At 39.8% G+C, this 12,251-nt stretch overlaps 1 protein-coding gene across 4 annotated transcripts in view; it reads left to right on the plus strand.

Annotated features, from left to right (window-relative positions):
* Window positions 1-1,141, plus strand: part of LOC147425770 (Zn-dependent exopeptidases superfamily protein) — a 97,715-nt gene extending 96,574 nt beyond the window's left edge. For 3 of the 4 annotated variants that reach the window (XM_086499754.1, XM_086499755.1, XM_086499756.1), the window contains one exon: window positions 36-508. In XM_086499754.1, the coding sequence (XP_086355880.1) occupies window positions 36-257 (222 nt within the window). In that variant the 3' untranslated portion in view covers window positions 258-508. Of the gene's footprint in view, window positions 1-35; window positions 509-550 lie in introns of those variants that run through there. The other variant, XR_015186396.1, reaches the window with a different exon arrangement.
* Window positions 1,142-12,251: the final 11,110 nt, after the last annotated feature.

Raw genomic sequence — 12,251 nt, forward strand, 5'->3', positions numbered from 1 at the left:
ATAATTGAAATTGGTGTAACCCTGATAATGTGTAGGATTTTGTTGTCCGTAATGATATGGGCTGTGGCTCTACAATTGGTCCGATACTCGCAAGTGGTGTCGGCATTCGTACTGTGGATGTGGGTGCTCCTCAGCTTTCAATGCACAGCATACGAGAGATGTGTGGTGTCGATGATGTTGACCATTCATATCAACACTTGAAAGCGTTTTTCAAGGAGTTTTCGCAGATCGATACACAACTCTCTGTTGACTGCTAAGTTAATACCATGAAAAGAAGCTACCTTAGCTAAGAAACCAATAGTTTTGAAAACCAAAGAAGAAGAGGACCGAGGAGGAAGGATCAAGGTTGCTGAGTACGAGTTCCAGTACACATGTAGGTTAGTACCAAGCTTTCCCATTATGTTACTTTTGGGAAGCATTTCACATAGACAAGATGTGCAAGTATATTCTGTCAATGTAAAAGATTCATTTATGATGTGAGTGGAACTTTTAAGTATTGCTGGAATCATTAATGTTTCAATTTTTTGCTTCTGTTTCGGTTGTATTCTAGGTTCTCTTTTCGGCTGAGTACTCGTGATGACTCCTTAACAAGCATGCCATGGGGTGGTGAACCTTCTCATAGTAGAATCTCTCTCCTGCCTAGTAGACTACATGCCATGGGCTGGTTGGCCTTCTCGTAGTGGAGCTATTTTCCTGTCTAGTAACATACAAGCAAATATGTGGAGGTGAAGTTTGGCATTCATTTTGTGAAAGCCATACCGTTATCATCACAGTAGGCAAAGTAGGTGTTACTTCGGCAAGAGAGTAGGTGTAAACCCTCAAACGCGCACCGCACACCTCACACAATTTACTAATTCTATGTCACTGCATTGGGTGGAACCTCATTCATTTTAAAGTTTAGTGCTCCATACAAAAGTAACTATAACATCCAAGAAAGTGAATAGAGTAAACACAATGCAGTCACCAGGATTCTTATCCTGATGGAATACAAATTTGCATGAGCATCCAGAATGTAACCTAAATGTAAAGTCTAATATTGTGCTACATTGGCAGCTTTATGTAAGCATCCAAAATGTAACCCATCTTTTAAGTCTAATACTGTGCTATGTTGGCGATTATGTATGAATGATAGTTTAGACTATCCCAAATTTTTAGCTTATTTAATCAATTCAATTATAAATAAGGCACACCTTTATTTTTTCTTCTACTTGTTCTCCAAGACAGCCTATGTATGCTTGGTCTCTACCACTATATCCTTGTTTTAGCGGAGGCTGCCTTATGAGCTAATAGCCCTTTATGGGACACGGGTGTCTTCAGGAGTGTTATTGAAGTCGAGAGGCCAAGATGATGTGTTTGGAAGTGAGCTCTATCTTATGAAACTAACCTTCAGTGCAAACCTCGAATTATTTCCACAATACATTAAGCAGGACTTTGTCTTATTTCCATCGGTTTTGGAGCTGCTGAAATTACCTCATTGAGATGGTAAGAAATATCTCTTTGGTTTCTGATTTTCTTGCAATTTTTTGCTATTTGGAAAATACTCCCCCTGCGTGACATTCTTTAGCCCATGTATGCTATGGATATTGTTTTCCCACATTGTACATGCCTGCTGGCAAGGGTGGAAGAGACATTTTGGCAGCCATAGGACTTGTTGGAATGTGGCATTAAGAGGTGGAGGATTCTGCTCTCAACCTCTTATAAGGTGAGGGTTTTTACCCTCGCTTAGCCTCGGTTTGTTTCACGGGTTGCCATTCAGCGCTTGCACTTACACTTGCACATATGTGTGTGTGTGTGTGAGAGAGAGAGAGAGAGAGAGAGAGAGAGAGAGAGAGAGAGAGAGAGAGAGAGAGAGAGAGAGAAGATTTGTTGATTTTTTTGCAATATGGAGAATGTCGATGAAGCTTCCTCATAAGTCACTGGATTTTTGGACTGCACTATATTGGTAATTCTTTTTGAAGCAAACTAGTGCCCATCGCTTTCATTAACTTTGAATGGCTTGGTTAGACTATACCTGGCTTTTGTTGCTTTCGGATTTTTTGAAGAAATTTAAACTTCAGTGGTTAGTGACTTGACTTCTATTCATGGCTTGTTGGTATCTTCTAAAAGATATTGGAATTGAGATTGGGCTGCTTGGATTTTTTCATGATGGGACTTTGATTTAGTTTAGTTGCCTTCAACATAGCAATTGCATAATTGCTTGCGGGGTATTGACTCTCTTTTGATTACTGGCAAGAGCTTATAGATATAGTCAGGGAAACTTCAATCTTTGTGAGGGATGTTTATGGTGGGATATGGGTGCTTGTGATGGCTTTACATGACAAACTATACATGGCTAGTACGAGTTTTTTTAAATTTTATCCCTGTATCTGACTTATATTTGTATCTGCCTATGTGTTTTACTTTCTAAAAGACTTGGAGCAGAGTGGTGTGTGGCCTTGATCAATGTTGATGACTATTACCTACTGCATTGTTGGTTACTTTTTGTATGGTAAAACCCGGTCGTGGGATATGGTTGTTTGTGCAGGCTCTTTGCATGACAAAGCATATTGGGCTGGACTAAAACCTTTTTGTTTTGTTCAATGAAGGGTACATGGGGAGTTTAAATATTGATCATCCTAAGCATATATGGTTGTACATGACTGGGACTATTGATCACCCTTAGCATGTATGGTTCTACATGACTAAGGCTATTGATTGTGTGGCCTTGATGAGAACTAACGCAAGAGCCTACCATGCCGTATTCAGAGTCAAACCCCTTAGCCATGGCGCCACATGCCTTGCCTTGTTTTGGAGTGCCTAAAAAAGGTAATTTACGCTTAGCTTGACAAAAAATGTGCACAACCCCACACACCTATATTTAGAAAGTTAATTGGATGAGCAAATGGTGTCAAATTGGGGATCTTAGGCTATGTACATTGCTATTGTTGGGCACTATCTCATGACATGAAAATCGAAGGAAGAAGAGCTTCAAGATGCAACCAATTAAAATCACAAAATGTAAAAAAAAACATGCAAAATTGACATAAAAAATGCACTATACCTCCAAGTTTCCCTCATTAAAGGGAGAGGAAAATTTTCAACCAATTTATTTGGAGAGAAATTGCTAAATGCAAACACTAAATGCTAATGACGCAACTCCTTAATCAACTCTAATGGACCTATGGAGGGTAGTGGCTCATTGGACTTCACCAAGAACACGTCGACACATAGAAGATTAGGGTGTTGATTAGGGAGTAATTAAACAAGTGCGCTTAAAAAGTATAAACCACTATTATGTTGCTCTCATACCCGTTGAAAGGTTAGGGTTAAGGTGTTATGCTTAGTGTAGCATTGATAAGGAGTAATTCAAGAGAGAAATTGGACAACGCACTAAGTATAAAAATAATAAAAGTAAAAATTATGTGATAATGAAATGATCAACAACACTAGGAAGTGTGTATAATGTGTGGCCACTTAAGTAGTAGCAACATATGGTCAGGTGCACCGCTCAAGGGTCACTAGTATCTTTCACCAAGGGTCAAATGAAATCTCTCAAAAGGCCAAGAGTGGCTTCATAAATCATGTGTTGATTTTTCAAGTAGCGTGTGATTGGAAAGAATCTTGGACTCTTGTGAAAGTCACCATGTCATGTATGTTAGGCCTTGTTCCCTCACATGCACACAAGATGACTAGACTGTTGACTATAGAAGAGGTGGTACCTATGGAGGTTTGGAGAGGTCTAGGCTAAGGGCCCTAAACAACAATTACACCTTCCAGCTAGTGCATACATGGACTTTTGTTCCTAGAGATATTGCCTCTTTTAAATCATGCATGAGGCCAATGCATGTCTTCACCTCTTTTTTCTTGGAGGTAGTTCAATCGGGCTTTATAGTAACCAAAGGTTGGGGTTGCAACACTCACAAAAAATGCTCAGTTGTGATAGATAATGTCAAGCTAGAGAATCTTAACAAGGATTAAACTTGAACAAAGAGCTACTGCTGTATTAGTTTAGACTTGCTTCCAACTTATAAGACGATTGTGGTAGATTCAACAAGTCAATTTTCCCTGCCTTTGGTTATGAAAATAGGCTGCTTCAATAATAAGTGGACTTTCTCTTGCCCAACCTTATTGCAATCAACAAACGTAATGTATTTGAATGGTGCTCCTAGGTGCAAAAAGTTTTGATGATGACGAAAACATACAAATGATGATATTATGAAGTTAGTTTTAGGTAGGGAAAAACAAAATACTCTCTCATAGGCTCTGATACCAATTGGGGATTAAGAGCTCTAGAAGATCAAATATGAAGGGTTCATGGTGGAGATACACATAATGAGAGAGGAAGTGGGATGTACACAAAGTAAAATAGAAGAGAAAATACATAGTCACATTGTCTGGGGGTTACACTATTATCACCTATCACATCTCTTGACGAGACGGACCCCAGACTATAATGCCAATCCTAGGAAGCAAGTGAGTTGACTAGGGCATGGAGGCATGCCAAGTTCTCAATCTCTCATCTGAACACAATACACTCCATCAAAACTGTATGTGCATTCTAACTATGAAAAACCTGGCTTTTATCTCCATGATCCATTCATGCATAAACAAGCAAAACCAATAGCAAAGTAAATCCAAATAACACCGAACTTAAAAGGTATTATCCACGTATGGTTAGAGACACTTTTCAATCAACAAACCTAAAATACGCACCCTAGAAAAAATTGCGTTTTTTTAAGAACAAACTTGTAGGTCATTAAATCCAATGTTGAACACACCTACTAGGTGCTCCAAAGTGTTGGGAATCTAATGCAATTGAAAAAATCTTCAAACAATACTCGGATAGTGAGATATATCATCTGGAATGTTGTGGCAGTCGACACTCGGATCTTACAACACGCTTTCAATGTAGATATCCACGCGTAGAGCTCCTTGAGATTAACACAATGGTGCTTTCAGAATTTCAATGCTATGATCGTGCGGTGCGGTGCAAAGAGATAACAGACACACAACGTATAAAGAAAAGTTTATCTGCTCCCTTTTATTAATAGTTATCCTAAAAAAATTACAAAAGTTGCCTTTTATACCTCGGCTCAGGGTCTCATGTACAAGGACTGAACCTGCTTCAAAAATAGCATACAATACAACTTGAGAGTTCATACCCTCAAATTCTTCGTAATTACAGATTGAACAAAGAGCTACTAGTTTTTTGGCAAGATAATTGCAATAATTTTCTATTAGGACTAAAAAATCTTTTCGAGCATCTCCTTTTCTAGAGCCGATATCTACTGTTGTTGGAATCTTCCAACATTCACCCCCTCCTATTTCAGGTCGTCCTCGACATGAGTCAATAGTGGGGTGGCTATTGAATGGAAAGCCGACTTTGCAGATGATGTGCTATCCATCTGAGCCCTTCTTTATATTCTCTAGCTAGTTGGATATCTTCTTGGGGATAAGGCTTAAATGTGTTTTGATGATGGAGCTCCATGACATGGTAATTGACAAAGCACGCTCTTAGATCATTGACTTTTGGCCCAAAAATGATTGTATCCAGTGTGAAAAATCTTGTGTAAAAAGCCTCTTCAAAAGTACTCATGTAGTATGAAGTCATAAATGTAACGAACAAAGAAGCCATGCAGAATTTTCTCATCAGGTTGCTTGCTGACTTTGTATACCAGTCCTTTATTCCCCTCCAAAAGGGACATCCATGGAGTCTCTCTAACATGCGCTTTGTGGTAACATTCGGTATATTCTTCATAGCATCTGGCAGGACAGATCTGCAAAGCCTTCATATTTCTTAATTGCCGACGTGAGAGTGCGTATCATGTATTTTTAATCTAACCTTTCATTGTCATGTGAACCTGGTAGTGCTAGATAATTTAGCCAATTGCAGTGTCTTCTTTGTATCATTTCATGTTGGCCCCAGGTTCTGACTCTAGGAATCGGGAAAAAATTGACATCCTATTGGAGGGGATAAGGTAGATCAACCATTCACGATTCTTATCGAGACATACCTTCCTCTATCTGGGTTACCAGTCATTGGACTGAGCTTTAGTCATCTCTTGCTCTCTACCAGCTCTGTGGTGAAGTCAATTGTATTTGATCAGTGAGGTTGAGAGGGCTCCCACTCCCATTGATCAAGCTTATCAAGCCATGTCATCCTCCATCTGGGTTGTCGATCACTGGATTGAGCTTCGGTCATCTCTTGGTCTATGGATGCTTTGTGGTTTCAAAGCTTCATTCTCTCTTTGTAGATCATCCTCACGAGCCATGGCTGTTGTTGTGGCATCTTGTTTCATGTGCTCTTGTACTATGACAACTTTTTCTAATTCTTTGATTCGCTCTTCCATATTTGACGATGTAGTGCTTGTATCTGTGAGCTGTGAAAATCAGGGGTTCGTCTTGATTCTTTGAACTATACGCTTTTATACTGCCAATTCTTTTGTTAGAGTTTTGGCATCTCAAGTGAATTGGTCAATGTGCTCCAATTATTTATTTTGGCTTTTAGGTATTTATTTTACTTATTTGTTAAAGTTTGGTAGGGCAATTTATTGAGGTGGTATATATGTGACCCCTTTATCAGGTATTCATTGCCAAGGTTGATTGATTCAAGAGACTCTCTCTCTCTCTCTCTCTCTCTCTCTCTCTCTCTCTCTCTCTCTCTCTCTCTCTCTCTCTCTCTCTCGGATGTGTGTGTGGGTGTGCTAATAAAAAGAGGAAAATGGTATAACCTTTCTATCACCCAAGTGTGGTAGATTGGTTATGCAATTTCCCTCTTGAATAACAGGTCTTGAGTTCAACTCTCCTCGTCGAATAGATCTTTAAGGTCTCTTGGGATAGTTTCCTTAACGATGTTAAAATTCTCTTCTTCTCGGGTGTGTGTGGGTGAGTGTGTGTGGGTGTGCTAATAAAAAGAGGAAAATGGTATAACCTTTCTATCACCCAAGTGTGGTAGATTGGTTATGCAATTTCCCTCTTGAATAATAGGTCTTGAGTTCAACTCTCCTCCTCGAATAGATCTTTAAGGTCTCTTGGGATAGTTTCCTATGACGTTAAAATTCTCTTCTTCTTCTCTCTCTCTCTCTCTCTCTCGCTCTCTCGCGTGCGCGTGCTTTCTCCCCTTGGTCTCTACGCCTTTGCATCGTCGACTTTGACATGGTATTAGAGCTTTGTGCTTCATGAACTTGGGCAAGGACAAGGACCCGTTCATGGAGAAGAAAAGCCAAAGAGGAGGACTTGTTGTGTTTTTTGGTTGCATATCGATCAACACAACAAAGAAACATGATCTACAAGCCAGTGCTCTCCTTAAGCTCTTTACAACGTTTTAAAACACTACTGTAGTGCTAGTGGGAGCTCACCAATGGCTATTAAATCCTGTAGCATTTCAAAATGCTAGCTTGCTTTGCACGCAATAGTGCCTTGCTTCCCCCTTATTCTTTGCCTTGCGTCGTTACTCCCCTCCTCTGGCAACATCTTGAAACACTAAAGGTAGTTAGCTTGTGTTGCCTACGTGAACCTTCTGTCGTTGCTACAGATTCTATTTTAGAACGTCGGTTCACCGGCACGTACTTCAAGATTTGCGTTTTGATACGTATGCGGTGGTGCCTCTAGGCAAAGGCTATGATAGGTAGGCGGTCCATAACCCTACGTTTTGATGACACACTGTTCCGTAGCATCCCTTGAAGATGATGAAGACGGCTTTCCTCCCTACCTCTTGGCAGCAAAAGTGCACCCCCGTCCCACCGAGTGTTTTAAAACGCTACGTGTTGAAAAGGAAAGGCAATTTTTTGGACTAAAGAGACGGAGAAAGTCTTGGCTAAGAAGAAGGGATTTAGGTGCAGCTTTGCAAAGGCAACATGATACGATATGAGAAATGTGCTATTGATTGACAACAGTCTTTATAAAATGCCATTATAGTTTGCATGGTTCCAACATCATTGTACCTGTCCTAGAGGATTAGTGTAGTGAATTCTTGTCGAGGGATTTGCAGGAGGTTCCTTGCCAAGTGGCGTGATGCTGTAGATCGATCAGCCAAAGCTTTCACCTTCAATGTGAAGCCTACATTGGAGGAGAGTCTTACGATACACCGAGCAAAATATACCGAGCGAATGGTAGAACCGAGCAAGACCCACTAGAAAGAATGCAATTGAACACTACCCTATGTCCATGCTTAGGGGAGGGACTTATGGTTGCAACACATCGAGTCTGGTTTAGTTGAATAACTTTTGTTCAAACTCTACCATATGAGTTGACAATAGGTCACTCTACTAGCACAAACGTAGCCACACCACTTACTACCACTCCCTCTTCTTGTTTTTTCATGGAGCTACGACAATCAAACATCACATACATTCCCTAACTCTCCTCCAAGGCTCCTAGGGTCATAATATTGGACCACTGCTATGTACTAGAGCCAACCCAAGGAGGTTTATAGTACCCACGATGCCGCCATTATTCTTTTGCGCTTATGTTTAGTCATGGGCCGGGCTTGTGAGTCGAAGAGGTTTATAGTAAAAGGTTTATATTGGATCACTACTATAATAGAGCTGTCGCATCACAAGGAAACAGAAAATCAATTTTCAAAACTGCACATTTATGCTTGCTTACCATGAAATTTATTAAAACTCTATATTTTCTTAAAGTGTTCATCATGGAGTTATTAAATATTGTTAAATCAGATATCAAACAATCCAATAAATAACAACATTTGAAACTGGTTACATCAATATTGATGGTATTTAATTTGGCGTACCTGGAAGTTTGACATCGGCGAGGTGGCATTTCAGTGTGGTATTATGCCGGGATGGGAAGAACCAATTGCCGGGAGCAACAATAGGAATTATATTTGCAATTTGAATCGTGTGAACCAACTTAGCAATTAAAATTATGCAATTACAATCAAGAATACGTAACGCAGTGCAAATTAACATGCTTCATTAAATTTTTTCTGGAAAAAATATATGCCAACCTTCTACTCCTAGGGCAGCTTAGAAACAATTCCTTAAAAGCTTGATTCGGTGCAGACTGGTTGCAGCACCTAACCAGGCTTTTAAGGAATTGTTCTTAAGCTGGCTTAGGAGCAGAAGGTTGGTGTTGCTTACTCGCTAGGAATGTAAGTCGGTGCAGCAAGAGGCGACCAAAGTCTGATGCTTTAAGGCTTGAGTATGTTTTACTGTAGCGTGGCTTCGCTCACTCACTGCATGTGAACAAATTATATTTTGGGTCCAAATTCCAACACCACCCTCAAACAACACAAAAACCAGTGACCTTGAATTTACACCTCCAAAGAAGTCATTTCCAAAACATAAATTTGAATCTGATTATACCTGGTTATATGAATTGGACTGTAGGATGGAGCAAAGCCTCCTTCATTGAGCCTCCTAAACTAAAGAATGAAAGGCCTCCAAAAGCTCGCAAAAACAATGACATAAAATAACTACAGTAATGACACCTAATCTTAACAGTCTCATCATGGCCACATATAAAAAAAATGGCCTACTGGTCCAATTTGTGGCCCAGGTCATATGGGTTTTTAACCACTCATAAATCTTTATACATGTATCTCCATCTAAAATCCCTAGAAAAGAAGTCTTAGTACACCAAGTTTCAAGGCCTCAAGACCATTCTCAACAACGTCTAAACTGCTATTAAAATGGCACCCAGACCCGTCGAATGTGGAGAACACTTCACACTTATAACAACACCGGACGCAAGAGTTAGGCCTCCAACAATACACCTTACTGCAAGAGTAGCAGTAGGTGTCTGCAGTGCAAATTAAATACAAGGAAAATTACCAAAATACCCCTCTAATTTGTGGAAATTTCCAAAATACCCCTCAAATTTCAAAAATTCCCACAACACCCCCAATATTTTGTCATAAATTCCCAAAATGCCCTTCAAATTTTCCAAAATTCCCAAAATACCCTTGGTTGTGAAATCAAATTTCTCCAAAGATTAAAAAAGCTGTAGCTTTTCATAAGAAGTCTCATTGCTTATCAATATAAGATGCTAAATCCAGAGTTTGAGTCGATTATGTAGGCTTTGGAGATGAATTGCTTCATTATCTGTAGACATAATCGCCTTTTTTTGCAAGGTAATTCGTGGCAAATTACATGTTAAGCATGCAAAAATGGATCTCAATTATCAAAAAGGAATAAAGATTAAAAATTCTCGAACAATTCAACCAAAATAGATACAAGGGTATTTTTGGAATTTTGAAATTTGAGGGGTATTTTGGAAGTTTCCAAAAATTAGAGGGGTATTTTGCCTTAAATAAATATGCTGGCAAAATTAGTTTGCAGCACATATTAACTAAAATTTTGAAAATAAATCCGCTATTTTCACCTCCTCAGCACTGCAAAATCAATTTCCAAAAGAATTCTGGTTCGAATTATGCACTGTGCAAAATCAATTCCAAAAGAATTCTGGTTCGAATTAGTCTGCAGTGCATATTAACTAAAATTTTGAAAATAAATCTGCCAATTTTCACCTCCTCAGCAGTGCAAAATGAATTCCAAAAGAATCGTGGTTCGGTGTTGTAACCAGTCCGCGCCGGCGCGGACTGGTTGCAGCACCGAACCACGATTCTTTTGGAATTGATTATAGTGGACACTCGAAGGAGAAGGCATTACTGTAATGCAACGACCAGCCCTGAATCTACTGCCCCGTGATAACTAGGTGGCACGCTTGTCTATTCTGGAAATTGTTGCGCAAGCCAATAGCCACAAGCAGCTACTCAAGGGTGCCATTAGCGCTGATTGAGGAGGTGAAAATTGGATTGTCTTACCTATCCCATGTCGTGACCACTTGCAATGCAGAAGAGTTCCCAGCAGCCGTCAACTGTCGAGGTGGATAATATGCTAGTTCACTCGCTAGGATTGCAGATCAACACAGCAAGAGCCGACCACATTCATATTTAAGCATGCGATGGTTTCATCCAACAAACATCTGAGCATTCATGGGCTTGGGTAAAGTGTATCTGTGGCCGTGATTAGACTATTAACATTAGGAGTTTAACTAAGTTTATTGGTATGTAGCGCAGATTAACTTAGTCATTGAAAAGTCCTCATACCTCGTGCTCCTGCGACCAACACAATATCACTTCCAATACACCTTGGTTCGGTGCTGCAACCAGTCCGCGCGGACTGGTTGCAGCACCGAACCAAGGTGTATTGGAAGTGATATTGTGTTGGTCGCAGGGGTAGGATGTTGGATTGTCTTACCCGCCAGGATTGCAAATCAGTGCATCAAGAACCATCCAAATTTGTGTGCAAGCTATGGTTTTATTGCAGCGCGAACTAAGGAGAAATTGAATTTTTGATGCTCTGCTCGATTCAAACATGGGTGGACTCCCAAATGAGGCAAGAGTAAAATAAGGGTCATGTTTCCCATTTAGTCTAAGAAAATATCTAAGTCTATTTAAAAACACAATTAAATGCTTTAAAAAAATTATGAAACATTGAAGATTTTTAGTGTAATTTTCACATGCTATGGAAATTGTAGTTTCCTTGTTGAATTTTCGATTGTCTGCTTGGTTCAAACATGGTGGAAGCCCAAATGAGGCAAGACTAAAATCAGGGTCATTGTTCCCAGTTGGTCTAAGAAAATAGCCGAGTCTATTAAAAAACACTATTAAATCCTTTTGAAAAATTATGAAATATTGAGAACTTTTAGAGTAATTTTCACGAGCTAAGGAAATTGTATTTTCCATCACTTGAACTCGACACCCACTTTTTGGCTGCCAGTGACACTTCAAGACTTTGATAAGAGGCTCATAGGACCTGCACCTAGGACTTAGGTTGTGGCGGAGGGCACTAATCTACAGCCATCTGAAGTTGAAATGTTGTTGAACAATGGGTTTGTTCCTAAAGAATCACATGCAAATGCTGAGTGCAGCCGCAATGTTAGAATATGTGGTAGCACACCGAGTTCATTTCGTCCAAAATTTAGAGATGGAAAACTTGTTAGATGGAGATCAAAACTTACAAGAGATTTTCAGGATAGGATTGCATAGGGAAGAACTATGGCGGCCAAATTAGTAAGGGAGGTGATTGTGGTCCCGAATGTATCACATGTGTTTCATGTTAGTACAATTGGTCAGTGGAGAACGGTGTTATGCTGTCACACTTGCAGACTTCCCCGGATGCTCATGTGAGGATTTTCAGAGGCGTGATAGAAAACGTGTTGCATATGTGCCTTGCAAGCACATCTACTTTGTGTTTTTTAGAATCTTGGGTCTGGACTCTATTGCCTATAATTTTGTGCATCAATCT

The sequence above is a fragment of the Adiantum capillus-veneris genome, chromosome 25 (assembly GCF_014529385.1).
Source record: "Adiantum capillus-veneris isolate H3 chromosome 25, ASM1452938v2, whole genome shotgun sequence".
NCBI classification, from domain to species: Eukaryota; Viridiplantae; Streptophyta; class Polypodiopsida; order Polypodiales; family Pteridaceae; genus Adiantum; species Adiantum capillus-veneris.